Source organism: Sinocyclocheilus rhinocerous, unplaced genomic scaffold (genome assembly GCF_001515625.1).
Source record: "Sinocyclocheilus rhinocerous isolate Xijiao unplaced genomic scaffold, SAMN03320098_v1.1 scaffold1470, whole genome shotgun sequence".
NCBI lineage: Eukaryota > Metazoa > Chordata > Actinopteri > Cypriniformes > Cyprinidae > Sinocyclocheilus > Sinocyclocheilus rhinocerous.
In genome coordinates, this window is record NW_015652166.1 from 476,722 (window position 1) to 502,046 (window position 25,325).

The 25,325-nt window shown below is 38.0% G+C and overlaps 1 protein-coding gene across 4 annotated transcripts in view; it reads right to left on the minus strand.

Moving 5' to 3' along the window:
• Window positions 1–4,380: 4,380 nt before the first annotated feature.
• Window positions 4,381–25,325, minus strand: part of LOC107713922 (protein SOGA3-like) — a 22,174-nt gene continuing 1,229 nt past the window's right edge. Inside the window, exons 1-7 of one of the 4 annotated variants that reach the window (XM_016519584.1) lie at window positions 13,802–14,627; window positions 13,529–13,696; window positions 10,456–10,710; window positions 8,856–9,314; window positions 8,509–8,588; window positions 6,918–8,415; window positions 4,381–5,091 (exon numbers count right to left, since the gene is read on the minus strand). In XM_016519584.1, the coding sequence (XP_016375070.1) occupies window positions 4,879–5,091; window positions 6,918–8,415; window positions 8,509–8,588; window positions 8,856–9,314; window positions 10,456–10,710; window positions 13,529–13,696; window positions 13,802–14,137 (3,009 nt within the window). In that variant the 5' untranslated portion in view covers window positions 14,138–14,627 and the 3' untranslated portion in view covers window positions 4,381–4,878. Of the gene's footprint in view, window positions 5,092–6,917; window positions 8,416–8,508; window positions 8,589–8,855; window positions 9,315–10,455; window positions 10,711–13,528; window positions 13,697–13,801; window positions 14,628–15,281; window positions 15,882–16,226; window positions 16,558–17,583; window positions 18,772–20,546; window positions 20,616–20,995; window positions 21,155–21,376; window positions 21,602–25,325 lie in introns of those variants that run through there. The other 3 variants (XM_016519587.1, XM_016519588.1, XM_016519586.1) reach the window with 3 other exon arrangements.

Consider the following 25,325-nt stretch of genomic DNA (forward strand, 5'->3'; position numbering starts at 1 on the left):
GTATGCAGAGTTTCTATTTAGGCTATAACACGTGTGCAGCAGCGTTGAGCAATGCAGTGCTGAAATTTGCGTGCTCACGAATCCTCTCATTATAACACACGAATTGTAGACATTATGAAAGATTCATTATGCATATATTTATAGTGTTATAACAGAGATTTGTGAGATTGCGATGAACTGAGATGTCTCTTAGACACTGCAAATACTGCTATTTGCACTGAGAGTGTTGAAGAAAATCACAAATATATAAAAGCAGACGAAATACCCACCAAAGATACCGATAGGTTTATTCAAATTATTTTTCTAGGAAATGCTTCAAATGCCCACAAGGGAGCGCTGTTCCCCAATACACTACCTGCATAGGCAGAGAATATACAGTAGCTACACTACCAGTCAAAAGTTTTTGGACAGTACGATATTTAACGTTTTTTAAAGAATTATATTTTGCTCACCAAGCCTGCATTTATTTGATCCAAAACACAGCAAAAGTAGTGATATTGTGGAATATTTTTCTATTGAAAATAACTGCTTTGTATTTGAATATATTTTAAAATGTAATTAATTACTCCAGTCTTCAGTGTCACATGATCTTCAGAAATCATTCTAATATGCTGATTTGCTGCTCAAGAAACATTTTTATTTTTTTATTGTTATCAATATTTAAAACAGTTGAGTACATTTTTTCAGAACTCTTTGATGAATAGAAAGATCCAAAGATCAGCGTTTATCTTAAATAAAAAGCTTTTGTAGCATACACTATTACCATTCAAAAGCTTGGAGTCAGTATAATTTTTTTTTTTTGAAAGTATAGAAAGTAACACTTTTATATAGCAAGAATGCTTTAAATTGATCAAAAATGATGATAAAGACATAATGTTACAAAAGATTTCTATTTACTGCTGTTCTTCTGAACTTTCTATTCATCAAAGAAACCTGAAAAAAAACTACTCCGCTGTTTTCAACATAATAATAATAATAAATAAATGTTTTCTGAGCAGCAAATCAGCATATTAGAATGATTTCTGAAGATCATGTGACACTGAAGACTGGAGTAATGATGCTGAAAATACAGATTTGATCACAGAAATAAATTACATTTTAAAATATATTCAAATAGAAAACTGTTATTTTAAATAGTAAAAATATTTCAAAATTTTACTGTTTTTGCTGTACTTTGGATCAAATAAATGCAGGCTTGGTGAGCGGAAGAGAATTATTTAAAAAAACATTAACAATATTACTGTTCAAAAACTTTTTGTAGTGTATATGTACATTTCATTAAAAAGATATAACTATTAATCTGGTTCGTCGATGGTATAAGATGTTAATATCAAGGTACTCTGACATATATTGCATGCTGTGTTACAGTTCTGAAGACCATAAACATGTCATGGTATATGGTACTGTAAGGTTAATATGGTATTAAATTAAGATATTCCAATAATTTATCATGGTATCTTATCTGTTTTTATAGCCTAAAATTGAATGTCATGGCATATGTCTGTTGTCAGTTTTGTGCATTTTAAAGTTGAAGTTGACATTACAAACAATTAACCATATGATGATAGCTACTTGGACGCTTCTGCAGTGAGATCAGGTCCCAAGACAACAAAGGGAGCTGTTTGATGTGACAGATCTATGACAAAAATAAATATATATATATATATATATATATATATGTTAACAACAACCAACTGACCAATGAACATATGACCAACTACCTCTCATTTAAAAGAACCAAAAGTGCTCTTTCTGCCCTCCTTACAGGAGACAAACTGTTCAGCAATCTTTTTTCTGTTTACCCTGTCCAGCTTGTCTTTATGTACATTGCACACAGCAACACTGTTGAGGCGGGTTTGGGTCATGGTGCTGCGAAGCCATGTTTTCAGCCTCCGGAGGCTGCTGAAACTCCTTTCTGACTCTGCTGATGACACAGGCACAACTAGGAGGAGTCGGGTAACTGTTTCGACTTGGTCAAAGAGACCACGGACCTCTGGGGTCATCCCTTGAAGAACAGCAACAATTTCAGTACTAGACTGGAAGCTGTACTTCATTCTGAACAATGCAAGCTGAACTTTGAGGATGTCTGGGTTGATTTATGGGTACTGTTGGACAACACCATGTATCTTTCCAGTTAAGAGAACTTGTTCCAGGTGCCTTAACATTTGCATTCCCTCCTGCTCAAATCTTTCTCTAAACTGCATGTCAGCAACATCCAGAACTTTGTAGAATTCAGTCCTGTAGTAGTCAGAAGGGGACACATGTACATGTGCAGGAGCATTACCTGTGAAGCGCTGAGCTGGGATACGGACACGAGGAGAGGCAATAGGAGTGAGATGGAGTGTCTCACACATCCTTGTTGCTTTCGTGTAAAGAGCCTGAAAACTCTCTGTGTTTCTCTTTTTGCTGAAACTTTCCTTAACACAGGCAACAGCTGAAAGCATACCATCTAGGGTCTGTGTTCTGCTCTGGAGGGACATATTCAAAACCTCCAACTCCCCTGTGATCTCCAAAGCACATACAAGACCATTATTTTTTATTTTAATAAACTGGCAGATCATAACTTTAACTTTTAGATGTTTTAGGCTAGATGAAAATATCAACATTGCACCATGTTTGACTTGATGTGTTTTTTCTCCTCAATTAGTGCCGAAAGAAATAGCTTTACTCACCTTAACAACATCAGACCAATCAGATTTACGCTGCTGTGATTGGATACTGACCTTGTAAAGGGCTGAGACGTAACCTTATCTGTCCTTCTACCTGGTGACCCAAATTAACATCATACAAATGCATTTCTCCACAACATCACTTAAAGATGCAAGACATGTTCATCGGGGAAAACTACGCGTGGTAATTGTAATTTAAGATTACAGTTTTATCATTCTGTATTCTATACAGTTCTACATCACAGCCTGGTTGACATTACGGAAATGACTGTTTTAATTATTTATTAGATAATATTTATAGGTTATAGACCTTTAAGGTTTAGGTTACACCGTCACCGCGGGACAGACTTCGCGCGTATTTTTATCTGGCGCCAAACAGACGCTCACGAATAGTCCTTCGTCTGAGGAGACAAACACAGCAAGAGTAAGCTGTCATTATTAATCACTTCATTTTATCTTTTCACACCTTTAAAAAAGCTGGCGTTTGGTTTAAAAAGATTGCGCGTTTTAAGATGTTGGCATTGACTAACTGTTTAGTATCTCCACAGATTGTCGCCAGTTCAAGTTACACTTAAAATGTCATTCATTTACTTATTTACTTATGTATCTATGTGTTTTAAGGAACCTCTAACATAAAATATACAATATACCTACAATATATATATATATACCCTGCCAAGGTATTATGTACATGTTATAACCAGAAACAATGGTACAGTATAAAATAATGTCTAGTCAAAGTACTAAACCCAAAAGAGTGCAGGAACAAACACGTGGAGCCTTTAGATGACAGTCAAGTGTGGTCAAATTTCAGATTGCTCAGTGACAGGTCGACAGATGCTCCATCTTTCTGTCGCAGACGCCTATGTTGGGCCTCTGGCTTCCTGTTGGGAAAGATCATGTTTGAGTGAAGCGGAATAAATGTGGAGAAGGATGAGCTGATTTGTGCCTGGGGAAGGTGATCTTTGTCCTGGCATGCCGGCTAAGGTTTTCTGACAGGATGCTGCAGCTGCGAAAACATTTTAATTCTGTATGTGACTAAAGACAGCAAGGTTGGAGTCTAAATGTCTACACTAGCTGACTAAAATAGAGTTTTAGATCCAGGAATGTGAGGTACAAAGCATGTAAAATGAACTGTACTTTGGACATTGTATTCAAAGTGGCGTTTTTAGGGGCACATTGTATGGAAGCCCGTTTCCGCCACTGAATAAAAATTAAAAAAAAAGGTTATTGCGACTTTTTATCTCACAATTCTGACCTTTTTTTCACAGAATTGTGAGATATAAACTCACAATTCTGACTTTTTTTCCTCACAATTGTGACTTTATATCTCGCAATTGTGACTTTATATCTCACAATTGTGACTATATATCTCGCAATTGTGACTATATATCTCGCAATTGTGACTTTATATCTCGCAATTGTGACATCTCGCAGTTGTGACTATCTCGAAATTGTGACTTTATATCTCGCAATTGTGAGTTTATATCATGCAATTCTGAGAAAAAAAGTCAGAATTGTGACTTTTTCTCAGAATTGCGAGTTTATATCTCGCAATTGCGAGTTAAAGTCCAATTAAAGTAATTTAATTAAATGCAAAAAAAAAAAAAAAAAAAAACACCACATCCAAAACACCAGTTTGGATTCACCAGTTATGAATAAAGTTATTCACCAGTTATGAATAAAACACATCTACATCTAGGAATGAGTGTAAATTTTTTATTTTATAAATGCTGAATACAGTTTCATTTGTGATATTAATTATCAAGAAAAAGGACTGCGAAGGCATTGTCTAAATTATATGTCTCAGATCAGATAAGCAGGTAAACTGAGCGTAGGATCCATTAGTTTCTGTAATAACACAAGTCAGTGGTTTTGGTAAAGTTGGTAAAAGATATTCTCAATCAGACATCAGACCTCACACACAAACGAAGCCACATATGAAGCACGGACAGAAAACAGGTCTACATTCGCAGCTATAAAATATGACGACAGATTAATACTGGTTTAAGAAAACAGAAAACAACAAGTCACATTGGTAGAAATGAAATGTACATGTAAACCAGTCTTTGAGAAAAAAGAATGAAAAGGCATTTTTCATGGTTATAGAAATGTAAACAAAAAAACTGGACAGTCATTGTTGGTATTTACACAGGTAATCAGGCAACATGTACGGCTTTAAAGGCATTGGACGTAATCTAACGGCCGTTTAGATGACGGTCTCTGTGTGAAAGGTGGAGTAGGTGAGTGTTTGTCTCTGGGTGAAGACTGTGGTTGGTGGTGTTGTTGTTGGTGGCGGTGAGGGAGTTGATGCAGACGAGACAGACAAGCGGCTAGCCCAACGAGAGGGCAAACGTCTCTTTGCCGGACACGCAGGTCGTGAAAAGCTCTTCTTGATAGTTACAAAGGACTCTTTGCATTGCTGTTGAGACAAATATTTTTATGAAATCTCACTGGATTTAAATATTCCTGTCAACAGCACAATAACCTACATTAGCTCGGTGTGCTTTCATGTAAGCATCCATCGCAGAGCGTGTGAATGAATCTCACAAGATCTGTCACGATGTTTATATCATAATTCAACACAAATCAAATGATACTTTGCATTAATAAAAGAGAAGGCTAATTTGAATTATTCTCGTTTATGTAATTCAATCTATGATGCAAACCTATAGTGTATAATACAAAGAAATTATATATTATTTAAATTGCGAAGTAAGCTGATAAAACTTCATTTGATAAAACAGGATGATTTTTATAAGTGCAACACAGCAATTAGAACTTGGGGGAGGGGGTGCCTAATTGTCATGGAAAAAATCATAATCCAAAAAAATATATATATAGTTTCTTGTATTTTTTTTTTTCAATGCCATTGCATTTAAGGCAATGGCTGAACTTTTGTCTCCTGCACATGTTCTCCATTTTAGAACTAAGTGAAAATAAAAGAACTGATGAAATCTCTCTAATGCTTTTCTGACTCATCTGACAATCATTTCGAGTCATTTTGTTGTGTAATTTACAAAGCAGGCAGTCCGTGCAGAGGACTAGTTTCACTAAGACTCCTGGACGCTACATGTTTCTGTAATTACACCACATACCTTAGCCTCCTATAAAAAAAAACAGTTAATTGAGGTTTTCTAAAGAGCTAGACATGAAAGATGCCAATTAAACTTTGGTGCCACTAATTCTTTTCATCTCAAGCCTCAATCCAACAATAAGAAGCTTCTGGGCTCCTCGCTTTGAGCAATCTGCCAATATTTTCTGACAGAAATTCAACTTAAGGAATTTTAATTGTGTTGCTTAGATGGTTTTGTGGGAACGAGGTATTTTAACAATAAATTCTAAATATTTCCAGACTTGAGAAAAAAAATAAAACTTTCAGTTGTAGATTAAAAATATTTTTTTATAATCTTTCTCAGCAATGTCTAATGTTACTGTTATTTAGCACTGAGAAAAATCTCTGTTCACACACATTCACCAGTTACTGTGTGTAAGAGCACTTATAGAGACAACCTATTAACCTATGACTAAAATAAAATGTTTTAATGAAAATTAGTGTTCTTAATATTTTTATTATACAGCAACAATTTTTACCTGTATGTCACAGCTGAAGAAGTTTGCAGGTGCTCCAGCACTCTTTAACCATGTGTATATTCACAATACAACACAGGCTCTCGGACATTTTAGCAAACGCATTGGAAACAAAGTGACCTCTTGTATGGAATAAAATGCTACTTAAGACCAAAGTATACTTCACTTTTTACGTGTACATGGGGGAAAGCAAACAGTGCACAACATCAAATGGAGTTTTGCACACGTACAAAAACGAAGTATAGGCCTAGCTACTTTGGGCTTTAAAGTGATAGTTCACCCAAAATTTTAAATCTGTCGTCATTTACTCACCCTCCACTGGACGGTAGCCACTGACTTCCATAGTATGAAAGAAAATACTACGGAAGTCAATGGCTACTGTCAAATGTTTGGTTACCAGCATTCTTCAAAATATATTCTTTTGTGAACAGAAGAAAGAAATTCATACAGGTTTGAGGATGTGTAAATGATGACAGAGTTTTCATGTTTGGGTGAACTATCCCTTTAATACACCGCAGTCATCTACACTTGCACCTCATACACTTCTCCGGCTGAGTCATTTAGCATGTACTTGAATGTTTGCAGTTCGGGTGAAAGTGTGTGCTTTTGTGGCTTGAATGGTGTGGGTCTATGTTGGGGAGTGTGGGCAGTACTGACCTGCACTGTTACATGTGTCTCTTTGTGGGCTATGGCCTGGTGGTGCGGTGTGTGTGTTAGTCTCTGACTGGATCTGGGCTCATGTTGCATATCCAACATTTCCAAGAGGTCCACGAGGTCTTCCTTCTTCCCTGGACTGGGCTGTGACTGCTGATGCTGCTCCTGAGATCTCTCCAGATCCTCGTAATTTTTGAGAATCCTCTCAACAGCTCCATAGTTGGACCTAGACTCCATCGGACGAGGATAGGCCGCTAGCGTAGAGGGCTTCCATGGATTTTCATCCAGAATCCGAGACCTGGTGCAACACGTGTCCTTTTTTGTCTGTTTGGGTTTTTTGTCTGCTTGCTGTTGGTCTGTACCAACGTCCAGAACTTTGCTGGACCTTTCCAACTGGGTTTGCAGTTTTGGTGGACTTACACTCAGTTCAAAGCGTTTTTCTCCAACACTTGGGACAAGCTGGTCAACTGAAATTGGTGAAGCCGATAAAGGCTTAACTTCACTGTCTTGCTTTAGACTAAGTTCCTGCTGCAGAGATGAAGACTTAGTGACAAGGTCCTTTGTTTCCTTCTTTCTTCCCTCCTCTTTTGGGCACTGTGCCACAAGATCCGAGAGCAAATCCTTCGGATTGTCTTCAACGTGCCTCGAAGGACTGTCTATAGACGTGTCCTTTGATATGACCTCTGGTAAACTGTGAAAACAATCAGTGGATACATTCATGGAAATATCCTCATCACACAGAACGCCCATCCCTGCCTGGAAGAGCGTACGGTTGAACTCTGCAGTTTTCTGATCAAGTCTCTCATTTCTGGGAGTAGCTATAGCACTGGGATATGGTGAAATAAAGTGTAGCGATGCAACAGAATCTGTAGGCATGTTCATGGGATGATATGAACCCTTGTTTTGTTCATCTATTTGGTTTAGACTGCGATCTGAGGCTGAAGCTGCAATGTCCACGTTTGAGAGACATCTCTTAACAAGTACATATCTGGATGACTTGTTGCTGCCAAATCTACTTCCATCGCAGGACCAGCGGCTCTGGCAGCAGCTGATATTGCACTTGGAATCAACAGGCACGGTGCAGGCTACATTCCCAGAGTCTGTCAGAATTTTCCCCTCATTTTCTTGAAGCATTGCTTCAAATTTTCGTACAATTGCGGGGCTGGTGTACTTTCTGTCTGGGTGGGTTCCTGGCCGTTCACACCCTTGCTCTGTACCACTGGACTCCATTTCTGAAACGGAAGGACTGCTTAGGTACCAAGATGTACTACGGGCCGGTATTGGTGGGGCTTGTTGTCTTATGTTGTATTGTCGCTTAGCTTCACTTTGCTGCGATTCCATGTTACAACCTTCCCAATTCGTCCAGTATTGCTCATCGAGGGATTTAAGGTCTTCACTCATGTTTTTCAAGTACAAAACTGTGTCTTCCATTTCCAAATTGTCCTTTAGCCTCTCCACCAACTCACCCTCTCTTAGAAAAAACGTTGACTCACTGCGGCTTCTAAGAAGGAATACCAAACAAAGTGAGGTCATTATAAAGCACTGATCTGATTTATTTGTGATGCATGCAGCAACTGTTTGCAGCAATGTTTACCTCTTAATATCAGGCCACTTCTTTGTTTCATCCTGGTAGCTACAGAGTTCTTCACTCACACGAGCAATTTCCTTAAGTGCCTACAAGATGTTGATGAATAAGAGGACTTAGACGCAAACCTTAGACCTCAGACCAAACAATATAATAAAGCACATATCTAGCCCCACATAGCAGCATCCTAACCTGGAATATAATGGATTATAAGTAAATGTACTGTGGATTTACAGCTGCCTAGGAATAGTTCAGGAAGTTTGGCAAAAATGTATAGCAAGAGTAAAATAGTAAATCCTGAAAGATGGCTTAGTATTTGTACCACCGTTAGAGTGGTATGAACAACAAAGTCTCACCGCATTAAGGGCAGTATTGTTCTTCTTTTTGTCACTTCCACAGCATATTTCCATGCTCTGAAATCGTTTGAAAGGGTTAAGGAGGTCATCTTGTCCAATGAAGCATGACTTGTTCCTTATTTTCTTTTTCAAACAGCTTTCCAGGATTTCTTCCAGCTCTGCAGTGTCTATGACCTGTTGTTCATCAGCACCTTGAGGATTTAATTGTTCGCTTTGATCGCTGTTGCACTGGTCACTGGATTCACTGGCGTGACTGAGTTGACTTAGTTGGGAGTCGATGCTGGCATTGCTTTGCTGGGTTAAAGCTTCAGAATATTCATTGCTCTGGGCGTCTGAGGTATAGGTTACTGCACTCGACAAAGTGCTGGCAGAACACGAGCTGAGCCTTAGCGCATTTTGTCCATCAGTAATTGGTCTCAGAGAACTTCCCGTACGGTGGGCCCTCACTTCATTGTACAACTAGAAAAGACAAAACAATTATGTAGTCCTTGGTACATCTTCCGAAACTCAGACATTTGTCATTTAACAAGAGCAGGGTTGTTCAATCCTGCTTCTGGAGGGCCAATGACCTGCAAAGTTTAGCTCCAGCACACCTGCCTGGAAGATTCTAATAAGTCTGAAGACCTCGATTAGCTGGTTCAGGTGTATTTAATTAGGGTTGGAGCTAAACTCTGCAGTACAATGGCCCTCCAGGAGCAGGTTGGGACATCCCTGTAGTACAGCATTGCGCTCGCAATGACAATATTGTGGGTTCAATTCCCAGATAATGCATGAAATTATAAAATATAGGCTATACCATGAATATAGCGTAAATTGCTTTGGATAAAAGTGTCTGCCAAAATGCATATGTAACCACTTACCAAAAATCTAAGTCATGGTTCAGTCCCTCAATGCAGCCCTAGAGGGCCATTGCCTTGTTGAGTTTAGCTGCAGGCCTAATCAAAGACACGTGAGCAAGCTAATCAAGGTGTTCAGAGTTACTAGTAACTAAAATTACAGGTTTGATCAGGGTTTGAGCTAAGCTCTGCATGCCAGTGGTCCTCCAGGGCTGAATTAAGAGGAATACTGGTCTAGAGCTAAGCATTTGGAAGTCAAGCTGTATGGGATTACACTTTGACAGACTTGGATGGAAAAGAATGGATGGAAAAGGTTAGTTTATGGAAAGGTTGCAAATGGACCTAAGAAATACAGCTCAAATGGTAGAGAATAGAGCAAAAGCAACACCTAGGTTCTTGGTTTGATTTTGAAGGATTGCCCATACTGATAATATGCATAGCTTAAATGCACTTTTAATTAAACATATGCCAAATGCATATATGTTTGCACTTTCACTGCCACTAACTTCAAGCTCTCAGCTTCTGTCTGATGATTGCCAGTCACCACCGAGCTAAACTTCCTTTGGCAGTCACTTGCAATTCCAAGGTTTATATAATGTGACTTCACCGCTTCCAATTTTAGCTGTTACCATTATCCATCAAGGCTTACTTGCAGAGCGTTCATTTAGCATGGAAGTAAACAGGAGTACTTAAAGAATCAGTCTGAAACAAGATACCGTTCTCTCAGCTGAGCTGTGGGGAGTGGTGCACATCCACAGACTCACCTCCTCAATCCTCCGCTGCATGTCCATGAGCTGGTTCTCCCACTCCTTCCTCTCAGCCTCAAAGCGTTCCAGCAGCTCAGATTTCTCCTTCACCCAGCCCTTCTCACTGTTCTCCAGCCTGCAACGGAGGTCCATGGCCGCACTGTGAGTGTCTGCCAGCAGCTTCTTTTGTTCTGCTCTCTCCTGTTTCAGAGTGTCCCCTAGTTCTGGACTCCTCACAGTCTCCACCACCAAACTACATCCCCGGGCTTCTAACTGTGGGGGAAGAGAGGCAGGGATTTGCTGACCACCAAATAGGAAATGAGTGTATAGGACAGTTGGACAGAGAAAAGCAAGCATTTGGACAGGAAAGAGGAGTTTAGGTAAACCTATCGCCAATAGGATGAAATGGACCTTGAGTCCTCACCAAGGCCTCATCGGATGCCCAGCCTAAGCCTACTCACACAAACAGCTCAGACTAGTGCCGAGAGTTTTGCATGTAATGGAGAGGCTACGTCGGTATGCTGACCCCCCGATGATCCTGGAGAGAGAGCTCACTAGACAGCAGACACTAAATCCATATTTGTCACTGAGCTTGATTGAACTCTGCAGCTGACAGATGCTGTTGATGTCATTGAGACCTATAGTCTGCATAAATCATTACATATAATTTTGCTTGTTGTGTTTTGTTTTTTTCATGCTATACACTACAGTTAAAAAATTTGTAAGAATACTTTTAGATAGGATGCATTAAATTGGTCGAAAGTGAGAGTAAAGGCATTTATAATGTTGCAAAAGCTTTCTATTTCAAATAAATGCTGTTCTTTTGATCTTTCTATTCCTCAAAGAATCCTGAAAATAAAATGTATGACAGTTTCCACAGCAAATTAGCATATTAGAATGATTTCCGAAAGATGCATCTCGCATTCCTAACGGTGGGGCCCTGGAGGAACTCATCTCTGTTTTAAAGATCAAAAATATGCTCAGAAATATGCTGGCACATACCCTGCTGTGAATGCCTAGCGGTAAACCTAAGAAATCCACTGGGACAAAAGTATGCGCTGTGGTAAGATGTGGACGGCAAAGAAAACAAGTTTTTACAGTTTAGCTTGACCCCTCCCTGAATTCTGTTCTCTGCACCAACTATAATTCTTTGGGTGGATTTGTGCGGCTAAACCCGAATCGTTTTCTGAATTCAAACAAGTGCAGTTGCGGTGAAGTCCGCAGAGTCACTAAACAGCAGCACACCATAATAAGGCTATTGTTTTGTATGTCTTTATAGTGTGTTTAACTTAGACCAAGCATGATGGAGTCTCGTCTGTCTAATAACGCTTTGTGTGTAGTATATGTCCTGAGGTGCAGTTCGTCACAAGATTCGGCATCACACAACCATTCAAAGCTCCTCTACTCCTTATCTCATGTGCAATGCTGTCTGTGCTACTGTATTAGGAGTGTCTGAGTCACTCATTCACACTCACAGTCATGTATATAACCCTAATCTTCTCTCCCCGTGGATAGTGAACACAAGACGATCTGGACTGTATCTTTATAAGGATGTCATAAACAGAAATGAAAGCATTCCATTCGAGAGGGACAATGCACTAAGGTGAAAACTAATCAGAAGTGCGTGCTATTTTTAGTTTGGTAACATAGTTTCCACATATTACTCCTATATCTTACCGTGAAATGTCAAATTACTTTTTCATTCTTTGTAGATATTATCTAATAGCTGGTCTTGTGTGGTTGCTTACCCACAAAGCTGCTGTTGACAGGATATATTTGCACTTGATAGTGTTTGTGTTACACAAAGCCTATGCAATCTCCGAGTTATGCTTAATGACAAGCATTTGAAAACCAACAAATAATTAAAGCATGCATTATCTGTGTGCATCATCTACATGCCAGCTGAGATTGTTGTTCTTTTTAGCATTTTAATTTTTAAACAAAAACTTAAAAACAAAGTTTTTTTTCCATAAATGTCTCATTTTTTACTTTTTTATGTGCTGTTATTTTGTTTATTGAATGACATGTTATTTGTGTTTCTGTCGGCCAAAACTAAAATAAAATAAAAAAACATTTTGTTTTTCTGAATTGGTTTGTGCTTCATAATGGTTAATTTTTTTTCTGAAAGACATTAAATATTGTATAATGCATGCAGTGGAATTTATATATATATATATATATATATATATTACCTTATATTTATTTCAAACAATAGCTCTATTGCATATGCCATAAGTTATTTAACTTAAATCAATTCACATCAAGTTCACATTGTGACAACTTACCCCACATAGTGTGACAACATGCCTCGCTATAGTCTGTGTTCAATTAACAGTATCTTTTACCCTGGAAAATTACCGTGCACATGTTGAATAGCTGTTATGTTTCCCTCCAAAGATTCGAATTAAACTTATGCGCAAAATTGGAATAGCGCATAAAACATATGAGAATAAAGCACCGTTTCCACGGTGTCAAAGAGAACAAAATCGTCACTTCCTGGTAAACTGAGGCACTAAATATGACTAAGAATATAGGAGAAGCCACTGAATAATAATTTTCATATATGATATAAATTACTTGCGCCTCAGAGCGAGCAGACGTAACACAATAAATGCAGTCGTTGCTTTCGGAGGTGGATGCTAGCTGCTTGGGAACGCAGAAGACTATTATACAGAAACACTTTGACGACTGACTTTGCTCAGGCATTTCAGAAGGATCATAACAACATATAGATGCATTTCAGAAGGATCATAACAACATATAGATGCTGTGAACGAGATCGGTCCGCTGCTAGTCAAGTTATCCCGTCTCATAGCGCAAAGTCACATGGCTTTTTCGATGCGCATGGAGGAATTTATTCGGTAAATGTGTTTCCATCGTAGTTCATGCGCATTTTTTTCTTATCGGATAAAAAGTTTATCCTACTCAAATGTGCGCAGAAGTTTTTTTATGCGCATTTTTAGAATTGATGCGCATCTTGGCGTTTCACTTTCACAAATAAACCCACCCTGAGAAACACTCACTGGAGTAAAATTGCTATCAAAGACGGCAGGCCTATCAATATATCTTAAAGAGATGTGCATTTTCATACCTGAGTAATGCGACTTTTCAGCTCTGACCGCTCCAGTTCCCACGCGCATCGATCCTTCATGTACTGCAGCTCCAGCTCACCCCGTTTACTCTCTTCACGCTTCACCCCCGACTGCACCTCCTCTAAAACACACTTCAGATCCAACAATATCCTCCTGTTCTCTCCACCCTGCAAATACAACGCAGAAGAAGATAGAAGACGTCGGCATTTCATTGCACACCGTTGTTTGGTCAAATCCACTCAGTCATGTCGCATGCATGCATCCGTTTGTACTTGTATATCGGCAACTTGTCTCAAAAGCATTTCCTTCTCCATTCTCCACTCCTCCTTCTCCTGATCGAAGCGCTTCTTTAATTCCTCGAGTTTCTTTTTTGTGCGCGTGTGCGGACTCTGTAGCTCCAGATTCGGAGTGTGTCCTCCAGTCGCATCGGGTGCAGCAGCAGCAGAAGGTCCAGGTGGAAGCTCCAGACGGTCGCTCGGGAAAGACCGAACCCTGGCGGGACTCTGGAGCTTCTTACCGGGCCTCTCCAGACGCGAGCACGGGACAAACTCCCAGCCTTGCGCCTTGCTCACATACCCGCTCGACCCATTTCCAAACGCATTCCACATCTTTAAGTCACAACGAAACACGGCCACTTTTTAACTATTTGTAGTTGCAGTCCCCTTATAACACACACTTATTATTATCCGAACCCAGCCATCTCTCCCTCTCCTCCGGAGCCCAGGCTTGCTTCCATGTCAATAAAGGACGACAAGGTCAACCTGTCATTCTCTGGCGCCGACTTCACAGTTAAAATAGTATCGTCCTCTCAATTACATCCCTTTGGTTATAAATTCTCAGTCTACATTATTTTATCCGTAATGAAATAATCTAGTGAACTGCAGAATGAAGTTGTCCATTAGCTTACTCTCCTTCAGACTGAAAACGACACCGATACACAGAGTCAAGAGCCCAAAATACTCATGTAAGAGTTCACATGTATTTTTACCTCTGTCACTAGGCCTGTCTGTTGGACGCCAGTCATTCAGCGTCATATGCACACGGAAACTTCAACTTTAACTTATGCATTGACACCTTACAGTGATATTACGGTTTACAGTAGGCTATGGTGTGTTAAAAAAAATCTTTAAAATGACCATAATAGTAATAAAACAATAGTAAAAATGGGTAACACTTTATTTTGATAGTCCACTTTAGATATTCTACTAACAGTAAGTAACTTTGCAACTACATGTCAACTAGCAGTCATTAGAGTATTAGTAGACTGTCTGCTTAATATCTGCTAACACTTTATTTTGATGGGTCCACAACATACAACATACTGACTATGAGAAACTTTGCAAGTATATGTCAACTTATTCTACTAACCCTAAACCTAACCTAACAGTCTACATGTAGTTGCAAAGTTACTTAGTAGAATGTCTAAAGTGGACTATCGGAATAAAGTGTAACCTAAAAATGAGAACCTACTTAGAAACAAAGGAAACTAAAAGGAACTAAACACAGAGGATGTGACAACTTGAAACTTTCTTGTCAAACAGTTTGATGTGACTGAGAACTGCATCCATATTTTAGTTAAATATAATATTTTTAAAACAGCAATATTACACTCCATGTTCAATATATTTTTTACATTTATTTCTAATCAGAATTAACAAGTAGCATTTTAGCCAAGTTCATCAACATACGGTGGCGATCGACTTTGCTTTATTTTAAAATGTGTATATGCAAATATGATAACTCTCCAGAACATTAGACTATGAATGGCTTACTTATAGTTTTTTTAAGCTGCATAAAACGCTGGCTTATCAACAAGTCACAAAATATTCAGTATGGCTATCAACCTGATTAGGTCACACTAACAAAGTTAAATTTCAAAGGTTAGGTCAGGTAGAAAAGATCCTAAAAAAAAATAAAAACTGCACATATCTGCTTTTAGAGTGTATTTTACACTTTTCACTAGATTTCTACAGTTTAAAATACATATGCACTCCATTCACTCGTGTCATACTGACAATAACTATGAGAATCAAAAAGACAGAGAACAGACATCTCAACAAAAACAGTAAAAGTGCCACATTTTGCAGTAGTGCACAAACTAGTGTTATTTTTAATGAGTACAAAAGAAGAAAATAAAACAGCTGCCAATATTCACAGTTTTCAGTGTAAAGCAGATCATCAACCTTTAAAACAAAATTTGATATATACACATCACACATTCTTTATTTTGAAAGTGCAGTCTTCATAATAAAGGTTTTAAATGGGTTTTAGAACCTGATGTCAGATGGTTATATGGTTCTTAAGAAAATCATCTAAGCACTGGAGCGTCAGAGAAGGGCTTCACTTTGTCCTCTGTTAACAGATTATACTTATTACCAATACACTTATCACCTAAAATGTAACATCAAGAACTTTTTAAATCTCCAAATAACCACATGGCCAACTGGGTTCTTGAAGGAACAAGGAGAATATAAAGTAACATGCTGCAGAAATCAATGACACATTTTTTTTTTCTAATGTACAATGCACAAATTGTATTATTATTGTTTGCAAAACATGTTTTACAGTCAATAAAATGTTGGAGCAAATAATTTTTCATGTTCTGTATAAATATTCAGATAATTGGGACTTAATGCAAAAGCATAATTTAAACTGTATCAATTGTAACACGTTAATTAAATACACAAAAATACTCACCAAATATATGCAATCAGTGAAGCGCAGCTGTCATCGCTGTTTTTGAACGGAAGCTTGTGTTTGGTTGAGTGACTGTATTCTGTGCCTGAAATGATGATCACTTCCTGTACCTTCCATAACCTTAATGACATGTCCAAAATCAATATGATAAATTAAGAAAGCAGAAAAAAAAGAAAAGGAAGAAAGCAACAAAACTGTGGTATAAATTAAAAACAAAAGTTTACAGAACAAAGAAAAGAGTGAAAAGAAAGACTAGTTTGAAAATTGTGGCATATGATAAAGATGAAAATAAGACAAGGATGAGAATAAACAAAATAATAGGTTGAAACATCTGGGTTGATATCAAAACGGAGGAGGAAATATAAGAGAGAAAGGAACAGTGAAATATTCATTACATATGTTCAAGATTAGAAAATATCAAATTTATCCAAGCAACAAACCATACGAAATTAAAGGAAAAGTCCAACCCAGAATTACAATTTGCCATATTTACTCACCCTTGTTCCAAACCCATATGCTGTTTTGGTAACACTTTAGTTTAGGGACCAATTCTCACTATTAACTAGTCATTTATTAGCATGCATATTACTAGCATATTGGCTGTTCATTAGTACTTATAAAGCACATATTAACGCCTTATTCTGCATGACCATATTTTAGATCCCTTAATCCTTAAACCACATACCTAAACTTAACAACTACCTTACTAACTATTAATAAATATCAAATTAGGACCTTATTGAGGCAAAAATCATAGTTAATTGTGAGAATTGGTTCCCAAACTAAAGTTTAACCGCTGGTTTTATTTATTTATTTATTTGTTTATTTTAAGAGTTAACAAATGTGTATGCAGTTTTTTTAATCATGCATTTTATACCAAGCCTTTTGAAGTCATACGATGGCCTTGTCTGAGAAACAGACCAAAACGGAAGCCATTATTTTCTAAAAATTCTCTATTCTCCACCATAGCTGTCAAATCAAAATGCCATATTCAATGCCAATAACATCTGCAAGCATCATGCAAATTGCAAACAATATCATTGAGGTCAAACCTGATGCTATATTTCATTTCATGGCAGAATGCAAAGATTTGCAGTGAATATAAACTACTTAAATTCAGTCTGTTCACAAAATTACTTGAAAATGGATGAATATGAATACTCAAGTTAGTCATTTAGTGTGATTGTAATGCGATGAAAATAAACCTGTAGTATTATGTAGTATGTAGTATGATAAATATCTCCTTTGTTGAAAAAAAGAATGACATGAGAATTGTTAAATAATGATTGAATGTTAATTTCAGGCCAAATATTTCTTTAAACAGACTTGGGTAAGTCTTGCGTTTATTTGCACTTACTGACAGAGGCTCTTCAGTTTCTCGGTCTTCTGGTTTCGGGACTTCCAGGCGGTCGATGAAGTTCTGCAGCTCCTTCCTGAAGGCTTTCATCTGAGCATTGATGCGGTAAAGCAGCTCGTGCTCTCGTATCCGACCGCCCTCGTCATCGTCATCCATTCTTCCAAACAGCTCTCCGTTGGTCGCGTAAACACGAGCCTCTGCGATGATGGTGCTGGTATCAGCGATGAGTCTGTCGATGGTCCTGCTCAATCTCTCCGCCTCCATCCGGATATCGATCATCTGCTGGCGGTCTTTGAAGCCTCTGGATAAAAAACGTCCCTCTGGGGTGTAAAGGGAGCGAGTGGGAGTCAGGCACCGGATGTTGAGGACTTCATCGGAGTCGCTTTCTCCGCCGACGGGACCCTCACGTTTGCGATGCGGCGTGAGGCGAGAGCAGTCGTCGTCACTTTCCCTGCGGCCGCAGTCGCTCTCTGCATCGCTGTCTCTCGGGCTGCTGCGGATGCCGAGATGAGAGGCCAGATCGTAGCGCTGCATGTTGGACAGCAGCACACGGTTTTCATACTGCAGCTGCATCACTTTCCCGCTCAGTTCGTTGATCTGCAGCCTAGCGGCTTTTAGCTCTTCCTGCAGGGCTTCAAATTTCGCTCCATCGACCGCTCCGCTGCTAAAGCGCGATCCCTCGTGTGACCCGGCCTTGAATTTGAGCTTGTTGAGCTCGCTGGTCATCTTCTTATTCTGCTCTTCCACGTCAGACAAACTGCGGCGCAGGAGCTCAGCCTCGTCCTCCACCAACTGAAGCTGCTGCCGAAGTTCGGACAGCGCCTTGCTCTGCTCTCTAGACGAGGGGTCCATCGTCCCTCCAGACAGCTCATCCCCACGCATATCGTCCAGCTCTGCCTTCAGCCCGCGGTTTTCCACTTCCAGCTCCACGATTTTGCGGCCTAATATATTGGCTTCTTCTTCCACCAGCCGCAGACGCAGCTTCAGCTCGGACTCTCTGGTGGTGGGAGGACCTCCAGCCTCGCCTTTGGGGAGAGGACTGTCTACATCACCGTAAAAGGAGCGGTACTTCTGGACCTCCTGCTCTAAACGGTCCTTCTCTTTGTCTATCTTAGCCATTTTCTTCCGCATTAAGATAGCCTCCTCTTTGATGAAGGCCAACTGGCATTTCAGATCTTCATTTTCCTCCTATGGAAGAAAACATGGTTTTGAAATGGTGTTTAATTTACTTTCAAATTGTCCATGTGTTGATGCAAACCAAAGAGTGCTATGCTCATTTACATTTACACATCTGGCAGACACTTTTATCCACTACACTCAGTGTTGCCAAGTCTGCCGTTTTCCTGCGGAATTGGGCTACTTTAACACTGTTGCCGCGGGTTGTTTTTCATGTCCGCGGGTTTAAGCAACCCCAATAATGTGATATTTAGCCCCTAAAATATGAATTTTACTCCCCGGAACACGATTTTTACCGGGGTACCTCCCTCGAAACGCGATTGGGCTAGTTTTGAGTAGCAATTGGGCAGGTTTTGTTGTGAAAACCTGCCAACTCTGCCTACACTGCAGCCAAGGTCAGTGTTGCCAGATTGGGAGGATTTCCTCCCAAATGGGTAGTTTTGAATTTGATTGTGCTGGTCAAAATTGCTTTGGATGGGTGGACAAAATTTGGGTTGGTTTGGGATCAGTTTGGTGGGATTTGAGGGTAATGTATTACAAGTAACACGAGTTACTTAATTAGATTACTTTTCCAAGTAACCAGTAAAGTAACACATTACTTTTAAATTTACAAGAAAATATCTGAGTTACTTCTTCAAATAAGTAACGCCAGTTACTTTGTTTTCCAGTTTATTCAATGACACCTCTCCTGTCCCCATGTTGAGAGAAATTGGGAGTAAGCTCAGAGGCACTTCCTTCAGCCCAAGGCTTATTAATTTCACTTTTAGTGTGAAAGAGCCTTTACAGATGCCAAAAACATAACTTTGTTTTTGTTTTTTTTATTAAAAAACAAATAGGCAAGCCCAGCCCAGGTGACAAAGTAACACAAAAGTAACGTAATGCATTACTTTCCATAAAAAGTAACTAAATTACACAAATAGTTACTTTTTAATGGAGTAACGCAATATTGTAATACATTACTTTTAAAAAGTAACTTCGCCCAACACTGGTTTTAAAATTGACATTTTAAAGGCAAACTGGTTACCAACGAACCCTTAGTGTCCGGCTATGCTAAAGTGGCATAAATATAAGTTGTGGCTACAGTAATATACAGTAAGTTGTACTACAAAGTGGGAGAGTGAACCCAACTTTTGTTCTGTTTGAAGTTAAAGCGCAACCTGAAGGTAAGAATATTATTATGGTTGTTGTTAATTTTTTTAAACACGAATGACACATTTTCAGCTCTTTTGGTGTGTGCATGACCCAAAAAGTTAGCTTGTTGCACTAATTATGTTGCTTATCCCGATCACTTATACCGAGCTTTTTAGTCTTCATTTGAATTGGCTTGATTTTGCTGTTGACAATGAAAACGATGCATGTGTGTTTCCAAGAGTTAAGGTCTGTTAATTTCTTGACTGCCATTTGCAAATATCTGACACACTTTAATAGTTTCTACCTGTTTGGGTAGAAACATTTTGTTATTTTTTTTACTGTATTTGCCATGTCTTGATCTGTTTTCCTGTTGGGGAAATTGATTAATTTTTCTAATCTTATTTTGTCACTATTAAGTTCTTACAGTCCTTATAAACCTTGGCTGACATGGCAATAGAATTGTGTCACAATATCTTGGCAGTGAACGTTTGGGGCTGGAAATCGTCAAACTAGTCTGGCAACACTGTTCAAGGTACACATGTTGTCAGTCCTTGCATTCCCTGGGAATCAGACCCATGACCTTGGCGTTGCTACAGCACCATACTCTACTGTTTGAGCTACAGAAAGGCTCTGGATGCAAACAACATTGCTCTTACCTCTGATGGGGTTTGTGGAGTCCTCTTCTCTGATTTCTGTACATCTTTTCCTCTTCGTTTCAGAGAAAGCTGACAGAAATATGATTGCATGTTCATAATTTGCAATATATTGGAAATAAAAATGATGGGACTTCATTATTTATACAGAAAGTATCTGCATTCTCAAAACAAATTAAGCTTGATGTGTCTGTGCATATGTTAAATGAGTATAGAGAGACAAACCGTACAAAAAAGATTTTTTGAAGTTGTAAATAAAACAAAGAATATGTTTTACAAGAATGTCAGTCTCTCTGCTTATTTCATACTTAATTCAGTAATCAGTATTTGTAATTTTAACAATAGCAATTTCTGAGTGAAAATTGTTTAAAAAGGTTCATTCAATACCATTTTTCTTACAGTGCACTGAAAATGGCTTAGTTTGACATCTGTATATTTCGAGACACTCTCACCTCTTTGGTCTTTTCCAGCTCATTCTGTAAAGCCTGTTTGGTCACCTCCACTTCAATCAGCTGTTGCCTCAGTCTTTCATTCTCTTCTTCTGTTTTCGTTCGTTTCTCCTCCACATTCTCCAGTTCGTTGTGCAGACGCACAGACACATCCTTGGCCACCTGGTAGAGGAATGAACATTTTACAGATGATGTTGTCTTTTTACTGTCACTGTCTCATTCATTGTTGTTTTGTGACTGTGCTTTTTTGACACTAGTTTGTACAGTCTGGCAGCAAAGTGAAGAATGTCATATCTGACCTGTGCATTATTTGCATTACATATATATATATATGTATATAAACTATTACATGCATTATAGTTTGCCTTGAGGATTTGACTCTACCTTTAGGTCTTGCTCCAGGCTCCTCAGCAGTTCCCCATCAAATTCACCGGTTTCTGCGTATCGCATTCGCTTCCTCTCTGCCTTTCGCAGGCGATACTGAAGGATTCTGCAGTTCTTGTTGGCTCTCTCCAGTTCACGCCGCATGTCCTGCAACTGACAGGCGTCTTCCTCGTAGAACGTGTCCCTCATTTCATCCATCTCCGCTCGCATTTCTTCAATTTCATGCTAATAAATCACAAGTTCACATGACAGTCAGGTTTGCTTACAAAAATATGCATAACTATATTTAATACATATAATGTTATGTTGGTCAGTGACAAATAATGGTGGAACATTTTAAAATCTAGTTGGAGCCAATTGTCAGAAATGCAACCAATTTATTTTGGTTTAAAAAACCTTTGTAAGCCACATTAAGCATTTTTTGCACATGTCCTGCAAGAAGCGGGATGCTGATCAAAGACCAGGCGGTTGCCGTGGTAACCAACAACTACGCTTTGTGCTAGCAAGATGAGATTGGGCTACTGTATAAACATTGTGAGCCTATGCATGCGATGCATGAAAGTGACAGGTAATAAAACTAACAAATCATCGAAATGAACATCTATTCATTAAGTTTACATGTGTAATGGCTTTAATTTCTTCATAAAATGCGTGTGATTTTTGTTGGAATATATTCCTCTATATCTGTTTGAAACTTGTAACTTGTTGGTAGGTGCTGCAAATTAACGAAACACTACATACATATAATTTATCTGAAATCGTTATTTCATGATATTATACACTTTAGATCAGTGTTTCCCAACCTTTTTTTAGTCGCGGCACCATTTGGAAATTTTAACGAACTTGTGGCACCCTACAAAATTTATTTTGTCACAATATTTGAATTTCTAACTTCGATATGATAATTTGAACAGTGTAGATATTCGGTACAACAGGGAAGAACTGCAGAATATAATGTCATACAGATATTTTTAATATTATATAAAAAAATTTGTCCATCAATGGTGGCAATCAGTAGGCTAATTTCTAATGAAAAGACCAATTTATATGACAGATTTTAATGTAGGCTTTTATACATATGTAAACATTATTTAATTACCATTATAACTAGCTATCTCACAAATTTTTGCTCACTCAAGTGTTTTTTTTTATTTTACAGTGGGGTAATTTTGGTGCAGTAGCAAGAGATAGCTTGATTTCAAACTTTGAATTGAATAAAAAATGACAAGTAAGCAGTCAGTAATAAAATAAGAAATAAAGAAATTAATAATGATAGCACAAATAAAAAATAACGACAGGCCTTCGAATTAAATAAATTGCTTTTTAGTTTTTCAGGTAGGTCTAACAATAGGGTTAAGATATTTAACTTTTTTTTTTCATATACCACACCATGTTACAGCACAGTAGGGCTATTGCAGACAGAAACAATACTGTACTACATCGATGTTTCCTGTCGGCTCAATTTTTGAGTGGACTTTGCTGTTCCGATGAGCATGAACGGTATACGAGTGGAGCGACTGAGCGGAGCGCACACGCATAGAGCGGGATAATAAGCAGAGCGTCGCACCACGTGAAAGTGAAACCTGAGCGGTTAACTAATTTTCGGTGCATCTCTAATTATTGGCGACATCAGAAATGGATATTATATAATAGATGCTTTTTTGAACATTTTAGCAATTTAAGAATATTAAAAAAGCATTTTTTACACGGCACCCCTGCTCTCAACAGACGGCACCCCGGTTGGGAAACACTGCTTTAGATTACAGAACAAATATTTGCGGTGTTCCTGCATGACTTTGACCAACAGATGTCACTAGCTGCCATCACTCTTGTGTTGCGCATGCGTGGATTAAGTCATTATTTCGAGAAAATAAGTCATTATTTCGAGTTATTACGAGATGTTAAGTCATTATTACGAGCATTATTTCGAGAAACTTTCTCATTATGAGGAAATAAGTCATTATTTTGAGAAAATAAGTCATTATTTCGAGAAAGTTTCTCGATATGTATGAGATTTTCCCCCCTGAATATTATAATATATTAACTCATAATTATGAGAAAGTTTCTCATTATTGTGAGATACTAAGGCATAATTACAAGAAAGAGTCTCATTATTATGACTTACAGAATTGTATTTTTTCTCAAAGTGGGGGGAACGGGCTTCCATACTTACTGCATTTCAATCTAAAAAAGTATTTTTTTTGAAGCTGTAAATAAGACAAGAAAGAAACATTTCAGTCTTTCTACTTAAAAATGTCACGTTTAATTCAATATTTTATTTGTTGTTTCTTTGTAATTATTTGTGAATATGGTGTCCAAGTAAATCTTGCATCACAGTCGTGAGTTTATGGGGTTTTATGTTCTTCTCCTCACATGATAAAACAACAATGGCTCCCTGCACTATGGCTTCAAGTATTAATAATATTTTCTTTCAATAATTCTTATTAATCAACCTTAAAAAAAGATTTATGCCAAACTACTTTAAAATAGTTCTTCTTTGTTCTCAGGATGGGCTTATGTCCTACAAAAAATATAAATCAATTTAATTTAAATGTAAATTTTTAATGCGTTAGGCTAACTGAGGCTTGTTATAGCACTTGCATATCATTGCTCTTTTGTTGATTTTGATTGCTTCCATTGTCCTCATTTGTAAGTCGCTTTGGATAAAAGCGTCCGCTAAATGACTAAATGTAAATGTAAATTTAGAATCTAAAGCATGTTGTTCATTACAAAAATACATCGTTTGCATTTCATTTTAAATGTTTTTTTAATAAAGCCAAATTTCTAGCTACATTACGCATCCTACTAGGGGTGTAACGATACACGTATTCGTATTGAACCATTCGGTACGAGGCTTTCGGTTCGGTACGCATTACAAACCGAACGATTCGTTGGACTATTACATTTGGAAAATAAAAGAGCTTAAAGTGTGTGAAATATAATGTTCTCAGTGCCACTGCACTCAACAAGGCAGCCCAAACGACGTAACAGGCAACGTGCTGTCGAAACGAAAGGCCCTGGGTTGCGTCGAAAGACATGATCTTGTGTCGACGATAGCCAGAGATATTGTCAAAAACATCAATTATTGGCAATATTAAGAGGATTTGGCATTTCCAATTAATGTAGGCCTGTTACATTCTTATTTTTATTAGGCCTATTGTTATTAGCCTATAAGTTACTTTTATAATTAAATTAAAATTACAATTCATTTGCCCCGCAATATTAGGCCTAACGTTATCGCATACGTTAACTGACGCGCTGCGAGGATAACAAAAGATTAGGCTATTTATGCCTCAATTAAAAGGTCTTTTAAAACAGGTCTATTAGCCTAAATACAATTAATTACAGGCCTGTAATTAAAATATAAACACTGCAGTCATCAATAAAAATCAATTTTAGCCTATTTCAAGCACCGACTTTCAAAAACAACCTGTTTAACACGAAATACGTTTCTTCTACTTTTTTTTTCATTATATACGGGCTACAATAGAATTATTAAGGGAATAAATTAAAACAGTTAGCTATATACCGTTATCAGCATATGCTGAAGTAGATTCGTCTCTCGTCGTTTCAACGAACGACTCAATGACTCACTCATTAAACGCTCACTACTGGCACCTACTGGCGTTTTAATTTAGTTGAAAAGTATCATTTCCACCAACATTTCTTGCTTGTATATTCAAAAATATTTAAAATAATCTCATTATTTAATGCAGTTGTATTTTTCAGTGTAAATGATTTAATTTGATAACGTATAGATAATCACATTATTATAATTGAATGTATAGATCAAATGTAAGAATTTGAAATGAAAGTATTAATGAGATTAGAGGGAAAATGCTAAATCATTTGCACAAAAAAATGCCCTTGGATAAATTATAAAAAACACGCAGATTTATATGTCACAGCTGACAGAAAACTGATGAGAATATTGCTTCAGAATAAATCA